Source organism: Oncorhynchus mykiss, chromosome 11 (assembly GCF_013265735.2).
Source record: "Oncorhynchus mykiss isolate Arlee chromosome 11, USDA_OmykA_1.1, whole genome shotgun sequence".
NCBI lineage: Eukaryota > Metazoa > Chordata > Actinopteri > Salmoniformes > Salmonidae > Oncorhynchus > Oncorhynchus mykiss.
In genome coordinates this window covers 83,231,607-83,254,499 of record NC_048575.1, presented here as the reverse complement: position 1 = coordinate 83,254,499, position 22,893 = coordinate 83,231,607, and the positions used below count along the sequence as shown (strand labels likewise).

At 44.8% G+C, this 22,893-nt stretch overlaps 1 protein-coding gene across 3 annotated transcripts in view; it reads left to right on the top strand.

Annotated features, from left to right (window-relative positions):
- LOC110536507 (AT-rich interactive domain-containing protein 3A) overlaps positions 1 to 22,893 on the top strand; it is a 224,887-nt gene that overhangs the window by 34,450 nt on the left and 167,544 nt on the right. For 2 of the 3 annotated variants that reach the window (XM_036936538.1, XM_036936536.1), the window contains exon 3: positions 631 to 714. The exons of the other annotated variant lie outside the window; for it this stretch is intronic. In XM_036936538.1, the coding sequence (XP_036792433.1) occupies positions 631 to 714 (84 nt within the window). The remainder of the gene's footprint in view (positions 1 to 630; positions 715 to 22,893) is intronic. 3 annotated transcript variants of the gene reach the window in all.

The following is a 22,893-nucleotide window of genomic DNA, read 5'->3' as shown; positions in this document are numbered from 1 at the left end:
GTGGTCAGGTTGTGGTCAGGTTGTTGTCAGTATGTTGTCAGGATGTTGTCAGATTGTGGTCAGGTTGTGGTCAGTATGTGGTCAGGTTGTGGTCAGGTTGTTGTCAGTATGTGGTCAGGTTGCTGTCAGGTTGTTGTCAGTATGTGGTCAGTATGTGGTCAGGTTGTTGTCAGTATGTGGTCAGTATGTGGTCAGGTTGTTGTCAGTATGTGGTCAGGTTGTGGTCAGGTTGTTGTCAGTATGTGGTCAGGATGTTGTCAGTATGTTGTCAGGTTGTGGTCAGGTTGTTGTCAGGTTGTGGTCAGGATGTGGTCAGTATGTGGTCAGTATGTGGTCAGGTTGTTGTCAGGTTGTTGTCAGTATATGGTCAGGTTGTTGTCAGTATGTGGTCAGGTTGTTGTCAGTATGTGGTCAGGACGTTGTCAGTATGTGGTCAGGTTGTGGTCAGGTTGTTGTCAGTATGTGGTCAGGTTGTTGTCAGTATATGGTCAGGTTGTTGTCAGTATGTGGTCAGGATGTGCTCAGGTTGTTGTCAGTATGTGGTCAGGATGTGCTGTTGTTGCGTGTCTTCCTTTCCTTCCTGTCCACTGAAGAGATGATCATCTGTTTTGTCCTTTAAAATGTGTTCAGTCAGGCCAAGGCAGTGCACCAGAGAGGAAGCTGGGAAATTCAAGTGTCGGTATCGGTGGCGGCTCCTCGTCTCTGATTCAGGAGGTCAGTAACCCCGCCCCTACTTTCCCCACCCCCTTACTCGCCTTGCGTTTACCCCCCACCCACTTAACACCGCTTTCACTCCCCTCCACCTTAACCGCCAACCAACCAACCAATTGACTCTTAGATGCCTGCCGTAGTGCCCACCCCCTGAGGCAGTGAGTGACAGGGAGCATTGGGTTAACTAACAAAAGCTGACCAGCTATGTTTCACTCTTCCCTTACCTCCTCTCCTCTCCTCTCCTCTCCTCTTTCCTCTCCTTTCCTCTCCTCTCCTCTCCTCTCCTCTCCTCTCCTCTCCTCTCCTCTCCGTCCCTCCCTTCTCTGTGAAAGACAACACCCTCTTTGGCAGATAGAGAGGTGTGAGGTAACACTCAGCCATCAATCCAATAATGGATCAACTATTCGAAGTGGAGTTTGGCTGTGGTGTCATGTTCTACGTATAGAAAACACAAGGAAACTGGAGCTACTGCTTTTGGGATGTGACTTTATAATGACTGTTTATCTTTTACCTATAGGATAAATATATCATCACTATAGGATAGATACAGGATAGCTATAGGACAGATGTTTTTAACCTTTATTTAACTTGGCAAGTCAGTTAAGAACATATTCTTATTTACAATGACGGCCTAGGAACAGTGGGTTAACTGCCTTGTTCAGGGGCAGTACGACAGACTACCTTGTCAGCTCGGGGATTCGAACTTGTAACTTTTCGGTTACTAGTCCACCACTCTAACGACTAGGCTACCCTGCCGGATAGATTGATATATAGGATAGATATAGGACAGATACAGGAGAGATATAGGATAGATATAGGATAGATACAGGATAGATATAGGATAGCTATAGGATAGATATAGGATAGATACAGGAGAGATATAGGATAGATATAGGACAGACATAGGATAGATATAGGAGAGATATAGGATATATATAGGAGAGATATAGGAGAGATATAGGATAGATATAGGATAGATATAGGATAGATACAGTATAGATATAGGACAGATATAGGATAGATATAGGATAGCTATAGGATAGATATAGGATAGATACAGGAGAGATATAGGATAGATATAGGACAGATATAGGATAGATATAGGAGAGATATAGGATATATATAGGAGAGATATAGGAGAGATATAGGATAGATATAGGATAGATATAGGATAGATACAGGATAGATATAGGACAGATATAGGATAGATATAGGAGAGATATAGGATAGATATAGGATATATATAGGAGAGATATAGGATAGATATAGTATGGTCAGGTTGTGTGTCTTCCTTTCCTTCCTGTCCACTGAAGTGATGATCATCTGTTTTGTCCTTTAAAATGTGTTTAGGACAAGGCAGTGCACCAGAGAGGAAGCTGGGACACAGTCACTCTATGGCTACTTAGTACCTGACACCACAGTCACACTATGGCTACTTAATGCCTAACAACACAGTCACACTATGGCTACTTAGTGCCTGACAACCCAGTCACACTATGGCTACTTAATGCCTGACAACACAGTCACTATATGGCTACTTAGTACCTGACAACACAGTCACACTATGGCTACTTAGTGCCTGACAACACAGTCACACGATGGCTACTTAGTACCTGACAACACAGTCACACTATGGCTACTTAGTGCCTGACAACACAGTCACACTATGGCTACTTAGTACCTGACAACACAGTCACACTATGGCTACTTAGTGCCTAACAACACAGTCACACTATGGCTACTTAGTGCCTGACAACACAGTCACACTATGGCTACTTAATGCCTGACAACACAGTCACTATATGGCTACTTAGTACCTGACAACACAGTCACACTATGGCTACTTAGTGCCTGACCACACAGTCACACTATGGCTACTTAGTGCCTGACAACACAGTCACACTATGGCTACTTAATGCCTAACAACACAGTCACACTATGGCTACTTAGTGCCTGACAACACAGTCACACTATGGCTACTTAGTGCCTGACAACACAGTCACACTATGGCTACTTAATGCCTGACAACACAGTCACTCTATGGCTACTTAATGCCTAACAACACAGTCACACTATGGCTACTTAATGCCTAACAACACAGTCACACTATTGCTACCTAATGCCTAACAACACAGTCACACTATGGCTACTTAATGCCTGCCAACAGGGGAGACATTTAGTGTTGTCATTTTATGATGTAAGTATGTTTTGAGTAAGTATGATTGTCTTGGAGAGGGAGAAAGGTTGAGATGAGGGAGAGAGAGAGGTAGACAGAAAGTATAGGATATTAGTCAGGATAATAACACAGTAGCTTCTAGTGAAATGTGGGATTTATTCTAACTAATTCCTTCCCACACACATCAATTAAACTATACATACCTACATACACATCACTTTATTTCATTTTAAGATAAAGCAAAGCAGTGTGAGAAAAACAACAACACAGAGTTACACATTAACAAACGTACAGTCAATAACACAATAGAAAAATCTATATACAGTGTGTGCAAATGGAGTAAGGAGGTAAGGCAATAAATAGGCCATAGTGGCGAAGTAATTACAATTTACCAACTTAACACTGGAGTGATAGATGTGCAGAAGATTAATGTGCAAGTAGAGATACTGGTGTGCAAAAGAGCAGAAAATCAAAAACAAATATGAGGATGAGGTAGTTAGTTGATTGGATGGACTATTTACAGATGGGCTGTGTACAGCTGCAGCGGTTGGTAAGCTGGTCTGACAGCTGATGCTTAAAGTTAGTGAGGGAGTTGAGATATGTCTCCAACTTCAGTGATTTTTGCAATTCGTTCCAGTCATTGGCAGCAGAGAACTGGAAGGAAAGATGGCCAAAGAGGAATTGGCTTTTAGGATGACCAGTGAAATATACCTGCTGGAGCGCGTGCTACAGGTGGGTGTTGCTATGGTGACCAGTGAGCTGAGATAAGGCGGGGCTTAACCAAGCAAAGACTTATAGATGACCTGGAGCCAGTGGGTTTGGCGACGAATATGTACCGAGGCCCAACCAACGAGAGCATACAGGTCGCAGTGGTGGGTAGTATATGGGGTTTTGGTGACAAAACGGAAGGCACTGTGATAGACTGCATCCAGTTTGCTGAGTGGAGTGTTGGAGGCTATTTTGAAAACGACATCGTCGAAGTCAAGGATCAGTAGGATGGTCAGTTTTACGAGGGTATGTTTGGCAGCATGTGTGAACGAGGCTTTGTTGCGAAATAGGAAGCCAATTCTAGATTTAACTTTTGATTGGAGATGCTTAATGTGAGTCTGGAAGGACTCCACATATTCTAAGTCAGAACCGTCCAGAGTAGTGATGCTAGGTGGGCAGGCAGGTGTGGGCAGCGATCGGTTGATGAGCATGCATTTAGTTTTACTAGCGTTTAAGAGCAGTTGGAGGCCACGGAAGGTGTGTTGTATGGCATTGAAGCTCGTTTGGAGATTTGTTAATAACACAGTGTCCAAAGAAGGGCCAGACGTATACAGAATGGTGTCGTCTGTGTAGAGGTGGATCAAAGAATCACCAGCAACAAGAGCGACATCATTGATATATACAGAGAAAAGAGTCGGCCCGAGAATTGAACCCTGTGGCAGCCCCATAGAGACTGTCAGGCCCTCCGATTTGACACACTGAACTCTATCTGAGAAGTATTTTAGTGAACAAGGTGAGGCAATCATTAGAGAAACCAAGGCTGTTGAGTCTGCCGATAAGAATACGGTGATTGACACTATACCTATCTATATAAACATCAATTACACTATACATATCTATTATATACACATCAACTACACTACTTCAAGGCCAGCCTACTTTCTGATACAAAGTGACGTGTACTGAGCTCCCGTAATGTACATTGAAAAACTGGGTCCAATGGCTTGAATACAGTGGCAGCGGCATTTATATAGACAATATCACCATGGTCACTCTTGATACTATCCATCCCGGATCCGGGAGCGTAATCACCGCCTGAAACTAATTAGCATAACGCAGCGGACATAAATATCCCTAGAAAATCTTCCTATTCATGAAAATCACAAATGAAATATATTGAGACACAGCTTAGCCTTTTGTTAATCACCTTGTCATCTCAGATTTTCTAAATATGCTTTACAGCCAAGGCTAGACAAGCATTTGTGTAAGTTTATAATAGCCTAGCATAGCATTATGCCTTGCTAGCAGCAAGCAACCTTGTCACGGAAATCAGAAAAGCAATCAAATTAAATTGTTTACCTTTGATGAACTTCGGATGTTTTCACTCATGAGACTCCCAGGTAGATAGCCAAAGTTCATTTTGGCTATTTTTTCATTATTTTTGTAGGCGAAACAGCTCCGTTTGTTCTTCACGTTTGGCTGAGAAATCGCCCGGAAATTGCGGTTACCACAAGGCCGAAAAATATTCCAAATTAGCTCCATAATATCAACAGAAACATGGCAAACGTTGCTTAGAATCCATCCTCAAGGTGTTTTTCTAATATCTATATCTACATTCACAGCCATATTGGGAGTCATTGGAACGCAGCGCTTTCAAATCCTGGGGCACTTCCGGATTGGATTTTTCTCAGGCTTTCGCTTTCAACATCAGTTCTGTTATACTCACAGACAATATCTTTACAGTTTTGGAAACGTTAGAGTGTTTTCTAGTCAAGTTCTTCCGCATCGATCTCCAAACCATTCTGTATGGACCTCGCATTGTCATGCTGAAACAGGAAAGGGCCTTCCCCAAACTGCTCCCACAAAGTTGGAAGCACAGAATCGTCTAGAATGTCATTGTATGCTGTAGCGTTAAGATTTCGCTGGAACTAAGGGGCCAAGATAGAACCATGAAAAACAGCCCCAGACCATTATTCGTCCTCCGCCAAACTTTATAGTTGGCACTATGCATTGGGGCAAGTAGCGTTCTCCTGGCATCTGCCAAACCCAGATCTGTTCGTCGGACTGCCAGATGGGGAATCGCGATTCATCACTCCAGAGAACGCATTTTCACTGCTCCAGATGCCAATATCGGCGAACTACACCATTCCAGCCGACGCTTAGCATTGCACATGGTGATATTAGGCTTGTGCGCGGCTGCTCAACCATGGAAACCCATTTCATGAAGCTCCCGGCAAACAGTTATTGTGCTTCCAGGGGTTTATTAGGGATCCCCATTAGCTCCTGCCAAGGCAGCAGATACTCTTCCTGGGGTTTATTATGGATCCCCATTAGTTCCTGCCAAGGCAGCAGCTACTCTTCCTGGGGTTTATTATGGATCCCTATTAGTTCCTGCCAAGTCAGCAGCTACTCTTCCTGGGGTTTATTATGGATCCCCATTAGTTCCTGCCAAGGCAGCAGCTACTCTTCCTGGGGTTTATTATGGATCCCCATTAGTTCCTGCCAGGGCAGCAGCTACTCTTCCTGGGGTTTATTATGGATCCCCATTAGTTCCTGCCAAGGCAGAAGCTACTCTTCCGGGGTTTTATTATGTATCCCCATTAGTTCCTGCCAAGGCAGCAGCTACTTTTCCTGGGGGTTTATTATGGATCCCCATTAGTTCCTGCCAAGGCAGCAGCTACTCTTCCTGGGGTTTATTATGGATCCCCATTAGTTCCTGCCAAGGCAGCAGCTACTTTCCTGGGGTTTATTATGGGATCCCCATTAGTTCTTGCCAAAGCAGCAGCTACTCTTCCTGGGGTTTATTATGGCTCCCCATTAGTTCCTGACAAGGCAGCAGCTACTCTTCCTGGGGTTTATTATAGATCCCCATTAGTTCCTGCCAAGGCAGCAGCTACTCTTCCTGGGGTTTATTATAGATCCCCATTAGTTCCTGCCAAGGCAGCAGCTACTATTCTTGGGGTTTATTATAGATCCCCATTAGTTCCTGCGGGATCCCCATTAGTTCCTGCCAAGGCAGCAGCTACTCTTCCTGGGGTTTATTATAGATCCCCATTAGTTCCTGCCAAGGCAGCAGCTACTCTTCCTGGGGTTTATTATAGATCCCCATTAGTTCCTGCCAAGGCAGCAGCTACTCTTCCTGGGGTTTATTATAGATCCCCATTAGTTCCTGCCAAGGCAGCAGCTACTCTTCCTGGGGTTTATTATAGATCCCCATTAGTTCCTGCCAAGGCAGCAGCTACTCTTCCTGGGGTTTATTATAGATCCCCATTAGTTCCTGACAAGGCAGCAGCTACTCTTCCTGGGGGTTTATTATGGATCCCCATTTGTTCCTGACAAGGCAGCAGCTACTCTTCCTGGGGTTTATTATGGGATCCCCATTAGTTCCTGCCAAGGCAGCAGCTACTATTCTTGGGGTCCAGCAATAAGGCAGATATATATAATTTAAAATATGACTTGACATTCATTTCACAACACACTAAGTGGCGCTTTGAGGATGAAATGTTCTGAAACGTTGTAATATTTTCATGATATTCATCTCAACGTAGACACTTAGAGTGTAAAATACACACAGGGACAGGTGGGCTCATGGCTTTTTATTTAAATAAAGTTATTGAAATTACAAAAATGAAAAGGGTAAGATTGAAAGACTTGACGGTTCTAGTGTTGCAGAGACAGGATAGTAAAACGACAAATATCAGGCGTACAAAAAAGTACAGGGCAGGTAGTACAAAAAAATATTTCTACATCTCAGTATGACTTCGATGGTTAAGTAAAGGATTAAAAAAATCAACTGCTTAGTGGGCATTATGTAAATCAGAATTTATTATTCAGGGTTAAATAGTTTGAATTGTTCACTGTTGTGAAAAACTAATTCCATACTGCTCTGTAAGGAAATGTATGATGACAAGCTAAGAAGTCTTCTGGACATTATCCTGCAAACGACCCTAACGTCAAATGGAATGCCCACTCTGACCTTAATATAACACCTAATGGAATGCCCACTCTGACCTTAATATAACACCTAATGGAATGCCCACTCTGACCTTAATATAACACCTAATGGAATGCCCACTCTGACCTTAATATAACACCTAATGGAATGCCCACTCTGACCTTAATACAACACCTAATGGAATGCCCACTCTGACCTTCTTACAACACCTAATGGAATGCCCACTCTGACCTTAATACAACACCTAATGGAATGCCCACTCTGACCTTAATACAACACCTAATGGAATGCCCACTCTGACCTTAATACAACACCTAATGGAATGCTCACTCTGACCTTAATACAACACCTAATGGAATGCCCACTCTGACCTTAATACAACAACTAATGGAATGCCCACTCTGACCTTAATATAACACCTAATGGAATGCCCACTCTGACCTTAATACAACACCTAATGGAATGCCCACTCTGACCTTCTTACAACACCTAATGGAATGCCCACTCTGACCTTAATACAACACCTAATGGAATGCCCACTCTGACCTTAATATAACACCTAATGGAATGCCCACTCTGACCTTAATATAACACCTAATGGAATGCCCACTCTGACCTTAATACAACACCTAATGGAATGCCCACTCTGACCTTAATACAACACCTAATGGAATGCCCACTCTGACCTTAATATAACACCTAATGGAATGCTCACTCTGACCTTAATACAACACCTAATGGAATGCCCACTCTGACCTTAATATAACACCTAATGGAATGCCCACTCTGACCTTCTTACAACACCTAATGGAATGCCCACTCTGACCTTAATACAACACCTAATGGAATGCCCACTCTGACCTTCTTACAACACCTAATGGAATGCCCACTCTGACCTTAATACAACACCTAATGGAATGCCCACTCTGACCTTAATATAACACCTAATGGAATGCCCACTCTGACCTTAATATAACACCTAATGGAATGCCCACTCTGACCTTAATACAACACCTAATGGAATGCCCACTCTGACCTTAATACAACACCTAATGGAATGCCCACTCTGACCTTAATATAACACCTAATGGAATGCTCACTCTGACCTTAATACAACACCTAATGGAATGCCCACTCTGACCTTAATATAACACCTAATGGAATGCCCACTCTGACCTTCTTACAACACCTAATGGAATGCCCACTCTGACCTTCTTACAACACCTAATGGAATGCCCACTCTGACCTTAATATAACACCTAATGGAATGCCCACTCTGACCTTCTTACAACACCTAATGGAATGCCCACTCTGACCTTAATATAACACCTAATGGAATGCCCACTCTGACCTTAATACAACACCTAATGGAATGCCCACTCTGACCTTCTTACAACACCTAATGGAATGCCCACTCTGACCTTAATATAACACCTAATGGAATGCCCACTCTGACCTTAATATAACACCTAATGGAATGCCCACTCTGACCTTAATACAACACCTAATGGAATGCCCACTCTGACCTTCTTACAACACCTAATGGAATGCCCACTCTGACCTTAATATACCACCTACTGGAATGCCCACTCTGACCTTAATATAACACCTAATGGAATGCCCACTCTGACCTTAATATAACACCTAATGGAATGCCTACTCTGACCTTCTTACAACACCTAATGGAATGCCCACTCTGACCTTAATATAACACCTAATGGAATGCCCACTCTGATCTTCTTACAACACCTAATGGAATGCCCACTCTGACCTTCTTACAACACCTAATGGAATGCCCACTCTGACCTTAATATAACACCTAATGGAATGCCCACTCTGACCTTAATATAACACCTAATGGAATGCCCACTCTGACCTTAATACAACACCTAATGGAATGCCCACTCTGACCTTAATACAACACCTAATGGAATGCCCACTCTGACCTTAATACAACACCTAATGGAATGCCCACTCTGACCTTCTTACAACACCTAATGGAATGCCCACTCTGACCTTCTTACAACACCTAATGGAATGCCCACTCTGACCTTAATATAACACCTAATGGAATGCCCACTCTGACCTTAATATAACACCTAATGGAATGCCCACTCTGACCTTAATACAACACCTAATGGAATGCCCACTCTGACCTTAATACAACACCTAATGGAATGCCCACTCTGACCTTAATACAACACCTAATGGAATGCCCACTCTGACCTTCTTACAACACCTAATGGAATGCCCACTCTGACCTTAATACAACAATGGCATGAAAAGCTATCGCCTTTTTCATTCACTTAGAATGCGGTGGTCGAAAAAAATGGTCCTTTGATTATTGTGTGAAGAAAGTAGGATTGCCTCATTGTATTTATTGAATCCTGGAACCTGATCTTTTTCCCAGGCAGTGACAGACCCTTTTATTTTCCCACTGCATTCCACTCTCGAGGTCATTGGCCATTGCAATGTCCTTTAAACAACAGAATTTAAAAGAGAGGAAAACAATGTTTTCCTTTTTTTCCCCCATAAATGTCTTTGATGGTCTCTTGTCCTTTCCTCGGACATTCTTCATGAAAATGGCCATGGGGTCTTTTGTTTTCCCTCCCGAAGTGGTACTGGCGCTCGCCGCCTTCATCCGAGGCCGAGTTATTTCCTATTTCCTGTGTCATTTAGTTTGATTCCGTTGGATAGCAGACAGTCCATCCTTGTGTCCACCTATAACCCATCTGTAGAAGAAGACGAATAGAATAAGAGATTATGCATCAATGTGTCTTTTTTGTTGTGAATGAAAATCTATTACTGGAAATTCTGAGCTAATTGGCAGAGGGAAATAGATTGTCTTTAGCAAGCGAGGGGGTTCCCATGGTTTGCTGCCGAACACCTCAGCGAAAAGTGTGAACTGAAAGAGAAAAGGCAATAGGGAGACGACACAGCAGTTGATTAATACCGTTAAAGCCATATCCGTCGTCATTTTAACTGTAATAAAGAGGAATCCTCCACCCAAAGCCTGGGCCTCAGCTGCTCTATCGCCAGGATCAGGAAAAAAAAAATCAGTAAATTCAGATTGAAAGTGTAGTTAGAATCAATACAAACCTGATATAGTTCCTAAAACACGCTATATAGATCCTCTGGTATTTAGAAGGAAACAGTTGGGCTTCCTTTCTTTGTTTTCCCTGCTCAGATAGCACGGAGGAACAACATTGCACAAACAAAGGAAGGTTATAACTTCTTCTAGGGTGTAATTTATGAGGGGGGGGGGGGGGGGGGGGGGGGCTTAGTCCCCCTCCATTTCTATTTGGCCTCAATGGTATGAGAGCGAAGAATGAAGATGAAACCTCTTATTATAAATGATAATACATTCTGATCAATTTACTCCACATACAACACAAACACATCTGACCCCCCCCCCCCCCACCCCCACCCCCACTCTCTTACATCAGTTGGAAATTCTGGTGTCTCTTTATAAAATAATGATATGACTGAGTAAGACCTAGTGGCTAGGACTCCTCTATAGCCAATCATTATTTACTGCCCCCACTATAAGGCGGTAGGCATCTCCATCAGCCCGTGGACATAATCCCATTCTCCCCGAATACGGCCTAATGACGTAAAAATAGAATTCTGACAAGGTAATGGGTATTTTTTTTTTTTCTTGACCAATTTCATTCACAGCCCATCAACGCTCCTTCCTGACAAATGTCCGGTCGGCCGCGTAGCAAGAGCCACGCTCGCTGGGAGGAGAGGATAGAGGATTATTGAAGCGGCTTCACATGGAGGATGATAGATCAATATTAACCCCTTTGGAAAGAAAAAAAGACAAGACAAGAGGTCAATGGAGGCTGTATGATTCTGGAGGGAAAGGAGGGAGTTAAAGCACTTAAAAGAGTGGTCAACAGTGGACTTGTTTTTGGCGTCAAGAAGACCCATGTGGCCCAGGGAGGGGGTTAGACCCGGCCCAGGGAGGGGGTTAGACTCGGCCCAGGGAGGGGGTTAGACCCGGCCCAGGGAGGGGGTTAGACTCGGCCCAGGGAGGGGGTTAGACCCGGCCCAGGGAGGGGATTAGACTCGACCCAGGGAGGGGGTTAGACCCGGCCCAGGGAGGGGGTTAGACCCGGCCCAGGGAGGGGGTTAGACCCGGCCCAGGGAGGGGGTTAGACCCGGCCCAGGGAGGGGGTTAGACTCGGCCCAGGGAGTGGGTTTGACTTGGCCCAGGGAGGGGGTTAGACTTGGCCCAGGGAGGGGGTTAGATTGACAATCTTTCTTAAATCTAGAATCCTAAATTGCTACATCCATTTTTATTATTTAATGATATCTACAGTAACCATAGATCCCTTTTTTTTGGGAAGAATATAATTTATAAATTCCTCATGAGCTTTAGTTCAAATTGCACACTCCATGAGAACCCAAGATATAAACTTGTTTTACTAAACAAAGTAAATGTAAACAAACACTGTATAGCCTTAAAACATGGTTTAAACGGGCCAGTACTTGCATCAAAATGACCTATGAATTATGATATTGGTAATAAAAATTCCAGCTCAGCTTTTTGCCAAAACCTAGGCTGGGTGTCCACTTTGTTATCGTTAAAATGAAGAATTCTAGCTTTAAATGCCAAACCTATATAATCCATACAAAACCATGTCAGTGTCTTAAAGAATGCAGCCTTGGTCTGGTCTGTAATGGGATCCTCTTTTATCAGCTGAGGAATCAGTGCTGTGAAATCTAACAGGAGCTTGCTGACACTCTGTTTCTATTTGGGACTGACCCACATCCAGCAGCATCATGGCTCTGTGGTAGAGCTCTGCTTACTGCTCTGCTAACTGTTCCTGGGCTGCGTCTCAAAACTGCACCCTGTTCCCTGTATAGTGCATTGCTTTTGAACAGAGCCTCATGTGCTCTGGACAAGTGCCATTTGGAATGCAACTTCTGGATTCCTTAGTTGGTCAGAGATCACTAAGGGGATCACAGAGCTAAAACAACAGATTAGTGAGGGAGCGCATGAGGCAGGGAAGCTAGGGTACATGTAGGAAAACACTCCAGTACATGGAGGCTGAAACTCCAATACATGTAGGCTAACACTCCAATACTTGTAGGCTCTACTCCAATACATGTAGGCTAACACTCCAATACTTGTAGGCTCTACTCCAATACATGTAGGCTAACACTCCAATACTTGTAGGCTCTACTCCAATACACGTAGGCTAACACTACAATACATGTAGGCTGAAACTCCAATACATGTAGGCTAACACTCCAATACTTGTAGGCTCTACTCCAATACACGTAGGCTAACACTACAATACATGTAGGCTGAAACTCCAATACATGTAGGCTGAAACTCCAATACATGTAGGCTAACACTCCAATACATGTAGGCTAACACTCCAATACATGTAGGCTGAAACTCCAATACATGTAGGCTGAAACTCCAATACATGTAGGCTAACACTCCAATACATGTAGGCTAACACTCCAATACATGTAGGCTGAAACTCCAATACACGTAGGCTAACACTCCAATACATGTAGGCTGAAACTCCAATACATGTAGGCTGAAACTCCAATACATGTAGGCTGAAACTCCAATACATGTAGGCTAACACTCCAATACATGTAGGCTGAAACTCCAATACACGTAGGCTAACACTCCAATACATGTAGGCTGAAACTCCAATACATGTAGGCTGAAACTCCAATACATGTAGGCTGAAACTCCAATACACGTAGGCTAACACTACAATACATGTAGGCTGAAACTCCAATACATGTAGGCTGAAACTCCAATACACGTAGGCTAACACTACAATACATGTAGGCTGAAACTCCAATACATGTAGGCTAACACTCCAATACATGTAGGCTAACACTACAATACATGTAGGCTCTACTCCAATACAAGTAGGCTTCAGGTGGCACTGTTCGCCACATTGCTACTAAGATAAAGGTTAGCTTCAGGTGGCACTGCTAGCCACATCGCTACTAGGCTAAGGCTAGCTTCAGTTTATTTCCTAATCGCACTGGAGTCCCAAGTGGATCAGCCAATCAACCAATCACCCCAATCCAGGTTTAACCCTCAGATGTCCACAGAATATTTTTTAGTAGGTCGATATTTGTAGCAGTTACAGCAATCATACGTTCTTGGAAAGTCTATTCTAGGAAGTGCTCATGTTTTTTTTTTTTTATCAACCCTTGTTGGATAATGCGTTACTTGTTTGAGCCATTAGGTTTTTGGTCCAATCACTCAATCTTGCCTCTGGGGGGTGAAAAAGATTTTCTACAACCAGAGACAACCAAACAAGATGTAGAGCAGGTTTGAACAAGCACAAAGCTTGTCCGTCTATGCCGTGTCTGAAGAAACCCTATCTACGCTACCAGATGGTTTGAGTTGTACACAGCTGATGTATGACTTAATACAGGGAGGTTGAACCATAAATACAGCTATGTGTAGTCATGTGTATATTCAGTGATGTGATGTTGTTGTTGGCCTTGGCAAGTCTCTGACATGTTTACAGAAGGAGGGAATGTGAAACCAGCGGCATTAGAAAGGCAATAAATAGTTAGTCTACAGCCAGATTGAAAGCTGCATGCCATTTCTCCAAGACGATTCCTTGACAAGAGACATGGTTTCACCTCTCACATCGACACGGGTACTGCTGCCCCTCTCACATCTACAGAATTACTGCTGCCCCTCTCACATGTACAGAATTACTGCTGCCCCTCCCACATCTATATAACTACTGCTGCCCCTCTCACATCTATACAACTACTGCTGCCCCTCACATCTATACAACTACTGCTGCCCCTCACATCTATATAACTACTGCTGTCCCTCACATCTATATAACTACTGCTGCCCCTCACATCTATATAACTACTGCTGTCCCTCACATCTATATAACTACTGCTGTCCCTCACATCTATATAACTACTGCTGCCCCTCACATCTATATAACTACTGCTGTCCCTCACATCTATACAACTACTGCTGCCCCTATAACATCTATACAACTACTGCTGCCCCTCACATCTATACAACTACTGCTGCCCCTCTCACATCTATATAACTACTGCTGCCCCTCTCACATCTATACAGGTACTGCTGCCCCTCTCACATCTATACAACTACTGCTGCCCCTCTCACATCTATATAACTACTGCTGCCCCTCACATCTATACAGGTACTGCTGCCCCTCTCACATCTATACAACTACTGCTGCCCCTATAACATCTATACAACTACTGCTGCCCCTCACATCTATACAACTACTGATGCCCCTCTCACATCTATATAACTACTGCTGCCCCTCTCACATCTATACAGGTACTGCTGCCCCTCTCACATCTATACAACTACTGCTGCCTCTCTCACATCTATACAACTACTGCTGCCCCTCACATCTATACAGGTACTGCTGCCCCTCTCACATGTATACAACTACTGCTGCCCCTCTCACATCTATACAACTACTGCTGCCCCTCTCACATCTATACAACTACTGCTGCCCCTCTCACATCTACAGAATTACTGCTGCCCCTCTCACATGTGCAGAACTACTGCTGCCCCTCGCACATCTATACAACTACTGCTGCCCCTCACATCTATACAACTACTGCTGCCCCTCACATCTATACAGGTACTGCTGCCCCTCTCATCTATACAACTACTGCTGCCCCTCACATCTATACAACTACTGCTGCCCCTCACATCTATACAACTACTGCTGCCCCTCACATCTATACAACTACTGCTGCCCCTCACATCTATACAACTACTGCTGCCCCTCACATCTATACAACTACTGCTGCCCCTCACATCTATACAGGTACTGCTGCCCCTCTCATCTATACAGGTACTGCTGCCCCTCTCATCTATACAGGTACTGCTGCCCCTCACATCTATACAACTACTGCTGCCCCTATAACATCTATACAACTACTGCTGCCCCTCTCACATCTATACAACTACTGCTGCCCCTCACATCTATACAGGTACTGCTGCCCCTCTCATCTATACAGGTACTGCTGCCCCTCACATCTATACAACTACTGCTGCCCCTATAACATCTATACAACTACTGCTGCCCCTATAACATCTATACGGGCACTGCTGCCCCTATAACATCTATACAACTACTGCTGCCCCTCTCACATCTATACAACTACTGCTGCCCCTATAACATCTATACGGGCACTGCTGCCCCTATAACATCTATACAACTACTGCTGCCCCTCTCACATCTATACAACTACTGCTGCCCCTATAACATCTATACGGGCACTGCTGCCCCTATAACATCTATACAACTACTGCTGCCCCTATAACATCTATACAACTACTGCTGCCCCTCTCACATCTATACAACTACTGCTGCCCCTATAACATCTATACGGGCACTGCTGCCCCTATAACATCTATACAACTACTGCTGCCCCTCTCACATCTATATAACTACTGCTGCCCCTCACACATCTATACAACTACTGCTGTCCCTCACATCTATACAACTACTGCTGCCCCTCACATCTATATAACTACTGCTGTCCCTCACATCTATACAACTACTGCTGCCCCTCACATCTATATAACTACTGCTGTCCCTCACATCTATACAACTACTGCTGCCCCTATAACATCTATACAACTACTGCTGCCCCTCACATCTATACAACTACTGATGCCCCTCACATCTATACAACTACTGCTGCCCCTATAACATCTATACAACTACTGCTGCCCCTCACATCTATACAACTACTGCTGCCCCTATAACATCTATACAACTACTGCTGCCCCCTCACATCTATATAACTACTGCTGTCCCTCACATCTATACAACTACTGCTGCCCCTCACATCTATATAACTACTGCTGTCCCTCACATCTATACAACTACTGCTGCCCCTCACATCTATATAACTACTGCTGCCCCTCACATCTATACAACTACTGCTGCCCCTATAACATCTATACAACTACTGCTGCCCCTCACATCTATACAACTACTGCTGCCCCTCTCACATCTATATAACTACTGCTGTCCCTCACATCTATATAACTACTGCTGTCCCTATAACATCTACATAACTACTGCTGTCCCTCACATCTATATAACTACTGCTGTCCCTATAACATCTATATAACTACTGCTGTCCCTCACATCTATATAACTACTGCTGTCCCTATAACATCTATATAACTACTGCTGTCCCTCACATCTATATAACTACTGCTGTCCCTATAACATCTATATAACTACTGCTGTCCCTATAACATCTATATAACTACTGCTGTCCCTCACATCTATATAACTACTGCTGTCCCTCACATCTATACAACTACTGCTGCCCCTATAACATCTATACAACTACTGCTGCCCCCTCACATCTATATAACTACTGCTGTCCCTCACATCTATACAACTACTGCTGCCCCTATAACATCTATACAACTACTGCTGTCCCTCACATCTATACAACTACTGCTGTCCCTCACATCTATACAACTACTGCTGCCCCTCACATCTATATAACTACTGCTGTCCCTCACATCTATACAACTACTGCTGCCCCTCACATCTATATAACTACTGCTGCCCCTCACATCTATACAACTACTGCTGCCCCTATAACATCTATACAACTACTGCTGCCCCTCACATCTATACAACTACTGCTGCCCCTCTCACATCTATATAACTACTGCTGTCCCTCACATCTATATAACTACTGCTGTCCCTATAACATCTACATAACTACTGCTGTCCCTCACATCTATATAACTACTGCTGTCCCTATAACATCTATATAACTACTGCTGTCCCTCACATCTATATAACTACTGCTGTCCCTATAACATCTATATAACTACTGCTGTCCCTCACATCTATATAACTACTGCTGTCCCTATAACATCTATATAACTACTGCTGTCCCTATAACATCTATATAACTACTGCTGTCCCTCACATCTATATAACTACTGCTGTCCCTCACATCTATACAACTACTGCTGCCCCTATAACATCTATACAACTACTGCTGCCCCCTCACATCTATATAACTACTGCTGTCCCTCACATCTATACAACTACTGCTGCCCCTATAACATCTATACAACTACTGCTGTCCCTCACATCTATACAACTACTGCTGCCCCTCACATCTATACAACTACTGCTGCCCCTCACATCTATATAACTACTGCTGCCCCTCACATCTATATAACTACTGCTGCCCCTCACATCTATACAACTACTGCTGCCCCTCACATCTATACAACTACTGCTGCCCCTCTGACATCTATACAGGTACTGCTGCCTCTCTCACATCTATACAACTACTGCTGTCCCTCACATCTATATAACTACTGCTGCCTCACATGTGTTGGACTAGTAACCAGCAGGTGGCCTAGTGGTTAGAGCGTTGGACTAGTAACCAGCAGGTAGCCTAGTGGTTAGAGCGTTGGACTAGTAACCAGCAGGTAGCCTAGTGGTTAGAGCGTTGGACTAGTAACCAGCAGGTAGCCTAGTGGTTAGAGTGTTGGACTAGTAACCAGCAGGTAGCCTAATGGTTAGAGCGTTGGCCTAGTAACCAGCAGGTAGCCTAGTGGTTAGAGTGTTGGACTAGTAACCAGCAGGTAGTCTAGTGGTTAGAGTGTTGGACTAGTAACCAGCAGGTAGCCTAGTGGTTAGAGTGTTGGACTAGTAACCAGCAGGTAGCCTAGTGGTTAGAGCGTTGGGCCAGTAACCAGCAGGTAGCCTATTGGTTCGAGCATGGGCCAGTAACCAGCAGGTAGCCTAGTGGTTAGAGCGTTGGGCCAGTGACCAGCAGGTAGCCTAGTGGTTAGTGTTGGACTAGTAACCAGCAGGTAGCCTAGTGGGTAGAGCGTTGGACTAGTAACCGAAAAGGTTGCTAGATAGAATCCCCGAGCTGACAAGGTACAAATCTGTCGTTCTACCCCTGAACAAGGCAGTTAACCCACTGTTCCCCGGTAGGCCGTCATTGTAAATAAGAATTTGTTCTTAACTGACTTGCCAAGTTAAATAAAAGGTTAAATAAATAAAAGAGGAGGAGTTAGATCTGCCCTGTCTGGACATATCTAACTGACAACAGGAGGAGGAAGACCAGGACAGAACTAACTGACAACAGGAGGAGGAAGACCAGGACAGAACAAAAGGGGAAGAAGAACTGCCCCGATCTGGATAGATAGACACATAGATGGGGGCGGCAGGTAGCCTAGCGGTAAGAGAGGCAAGCCAGTAACAGGAGGGTTGCCAGTTTGAATCCCGGATACAACAGGAAAAATCTGTCTGGCAGCTGGAGACAGACAGGCACTTAACTCCCCACTACAACAGCTCCACAGGCTTCCTGTGTGGCAAGCCCTCACACTTTACCAAAAAACCTGAATATGTGTCTTTCGGAGGGGTTGGGTTAATTAAAAGTGGAAAGTCAACGCTAGCTAGCTAGCCAACTGTAATGCAACTGGCCCAACTCTCTTGAACGCAAGGCCACCTGCCGTCTTCATGGAGCTAGCAGGCAGAAACGCAGGGAAACAAGCAGGCAGACAGTGAGAAAGTCAGGGAGACAGGCAGGCAGGCAGACAGACAGACAAGGAGCAAGGCAGGTAGACTGACAGACAGGGAGGGAGGGAGAAATGCAGGGAGACAGGCAGGCAGGCAGATAGACAGACAAGGAGCAAGGCAGGTAGACTGACAGACAGACATGGAGGGAGAAATGCAGGGAGACAGTGAGACAGACAGAAAGGCAGTGAGACGGGCAGGCAGAGAGGCAGCTAGGCAGGCTCGGTCTAATATGTGTTGACTGGCCTATAAAAACAGAGGTATCATGGGAATGGCAGCCATTTGGAGCCTGGCTGTCAGGCCCCATAAAAGGGTAGCAAACAGAGGGCTGGCTTGTTGATACGCCAAAGACTCCAGCTCAGCTGAAACAGTTAATGAGGCCCCTCTCCTCCTTCCCACCTCTCCTACTCTCCCTCCCTCCATGGCCTCCACTTCCTCCTGGGGGAAAAACAACTGCATGGAGGGAGGGAAGGAGGGATAGAGGGGGGAGGGAAGGAGGGATGGAGGGGGGAGGGAGTAAGGGGCTCTCGCTTTCACTATCTCTGTATTCTCTTTCTCGCTACTCAGTTTTTTTCACTCCCCCCCCCCCCCCCCTCTGTCCTCTCCTCTCTCTGTCCTCTCCTCTCTCTCTCTGTGCTCTCCTCTCTCTCTCTCTGTCCTCTCCTCTCTCTCTCTGTCCTCTCCTCTCTCTCTCTGTCCTCTCCTCTCTCTCTCTGTCCTCTCCTCTCTATCTCTGTCCTCTCCTCTCTCTCTCTGTGCTCTCCTCTCTCTCTCTGTCCTCTCCTCTCTCTCTCTGTCCTCTCCTCTCTCTCTCTGTCCTCTCCTCTCTCTCTGTCCTCTCCTCTCTTTCTGTCTCTCTTTCTCGCTCTCTCTTTCTCTCTCTCCTCTCTCTCTCTTTCTGTCTCTCTTCTCTCTCTGTCCTTCTCCTCTCTTTCTCTTTCTGTCTCTCTTCTCTCTCTGTCCTCTCCTCTCTCTCTCTGTCCTTCTCCTCTCTTTCTCTTTCTGTCTCTCTTCTCTCTCTGTCCTTCTCCTCTCTCTCTCTTTCTGTCTCTCTTCTCTCTCTGTCCTTCTCCTCTCTCTCTCTCTCTGTCCTTCTCCTCTCTCCTCTCTCTTTGTTTGTTGGTGAATTAAATACTTTTCTTTTCATAGTCACGTCCTTTGCTTGGTTATTGTGCGTGTGTCTGTGTGTCTAAGCGCTGTGTGAAGCCAGGGATCTCTCAGAGGGATACTGGAAGGAGCGCTAAGGTCTATTACGCTGTGTATTGTTGGTAGCATAGTTACTGTGCACTACCTACCTAGGACTCAGATAGTGCTTTGCATTATTCATTTGCTTAAGATGTAACGTAAACAAATTACTTCCATTGCCACTCCTCTCAATGACTCATCAACACAAGATGTCACTCGTTGATGACATCCACACAAGATGTCACTCGTTGATGACATCCACACAAGATGTCACTCGTTGATGACATCCACACAAGATGTCACTCGTTGATGACATCCACACAAGATGTCACTCGTCGATAAGTCAGTGATACTAGATTTACAATTGAGTCATTTAGCAGACGCTCTTATCCAGAGCAATTAGGGTTAAGTGCCTTGCTCAAGGGAACATAGTCGGTTCAGGGACATGAACCATTGACCTTTTGGTTACTGGCCCAACACTCTTAACCGCTAGGTTACCTGTCGCCCCAGATCCAGTCAAAATAACTTGACAGACAGACAGACAGACACAGACAGACAGACAGACAGACAGACAGACAGACAGACAGACAGACAGACAGACAGACAGACAGACAGACAGGCAGGCAGGCAGACAGACAGACAGACAGACAGACAGACAGACAGACAGACAGACAGACAGACAGACAGACAGACAGACACAGACAGACAGACAGACAGACAGACAGACAGACAGACAGACAGACAGAGTTGACAGACAGACAGACAGACAGACAGACAGACAGACAGACAGACAGGAGCATCAATAAAACACAGTATTACTAAAATAAGACAATATTGTCAATGAGATAATATATATATATATATAGTAAAGACAGAGTTGTTTCTTCAACTCCACTGATGGTTCTTGTTAAACTAGAGAGTTTTCAAACTAAATCTTTTATGTCAGGATGACAAACTTGCTGTGAACAGATTCAGAAAATGAGTAAAACTTTTAAAAAATTCCCTGTGAAAATGTTTGTTCTAGTATATATGTTTAACTCCCTAATCAATTTCCTACTCAATCAAATGTATTTATATAGCCCTTCGTACATCAGCTGATATCTCAAAGTGCTGTACAGAAACCCAGCCTAAAACGCCAAACAGCAAGCAATGCAGGTGTAGAAGCACGGTGGCTAGGAAAAACTCCCTAGAAAGGCAGGAACCTAGGAAGAAACCTAGAGAGGAACCAGGTTCTGAGGGGTGGCCAGTCCTCTTCTGGCTGTGCCGGGTGGAGATTATAACAGATCATGGCCAAGATGTTCAAATGTTCATAGATGACCTGCAGGGTCAGATAATAATAATCACAGCGGTTGTCGAGGGTGCAACAGGTCAGCACCTCAGGAGTAAATGTCAGTTGGCTTTTCATAGCCGATCATTCAGAGTATGTCTACCGCTCCTGCTGTCTCTAGAGAGTTGAAAACAGCAGGTCTGGGACAGGTAGCATGGTCCTAGGTCCCAATGCTCAGGTCCTCCGGGAGGGAAGGGAGAGAGAGAGAGAGAGAGAGAGAGAGAGAGAGAGAATTAGAGGGAGCATACTTAAATTCACACAGGACACTGGATGAGACAGGAGAAATACTCCAGATATAACAGACTGACCCTAGCCCCCCGACACATAAACTACTGCAGCATAAATACTGGAGGCTGAGACAGGAGGGGTCTGGAGACACTGTGGCCCCATCCGATGATACCCCTGGACAGGGCCAAACAGGAAGGATATAACCCCACCCACTTGGCCAAAGCACAGCCCCCACACCACTAGATGGATATATTTCCCTTGCCCCTCTATTTAAAAAAATAAAAGTTATTTTACCCTCCTTTTCTCCAACGGGCTTGGGAGGCGAAACCCGCCAAACCACGCTCCTTAACACCTGCCAGCTTAACCTGGAAGCCAGCTACACCAACATTCCGAATGAAACACCATTCAACTGGCAACCGGAGTCAGCCTGCAGGCTCCCGGCCCGCCACAAGGAGTCACTAGAGTGCGATGAGCCAAGTAAAGCAACCCTGGCCAAACCCTCCCCTAACCTGGACAATAGTGCGCCTTCCTGATGGCCGGTTGTGGCACAGCCCAGGAAAACCTGGGTCTGTAATAACACCTCTAGCACTGTGATGCAGTGCCTTAGACCGGTGCGCCACTCGAGAGGCACCCATTCTACTGTTCTGTTCTGCTCTGCTCTGCTCTGTTCTGCTGTGCTGCTCTGTTCTGCTGTTCTGTTCTGCGCTGTTCTGCTGTTCTGTTCTGCTGTTCTGTTCTGATGTTCTGTTCTATTTTGTTCTGTTGTTCTGCGCTGTTCTGCTGTTCTCTGTTCTGTTCTGTTCTGTTCTGCTCTGCTCTGCTCTGTTCTGCTGTGCTGCTCTGCGCTGTTCTGTTCTGATGTTCTGTTCTGATGTTCTGTTCTGATGTTCTGTTCTTCTCTGTTCTGTTCTGTTCTGCTCTGTTCTTCTCTGTTCTGTTCTGCTCTGTTCTGCTGTTCTGTTCTGCGCTGTGCTGTTCTCTGTTCTGTTCTGCTCTGCTCTGTTCTGTTCTGTTCTTC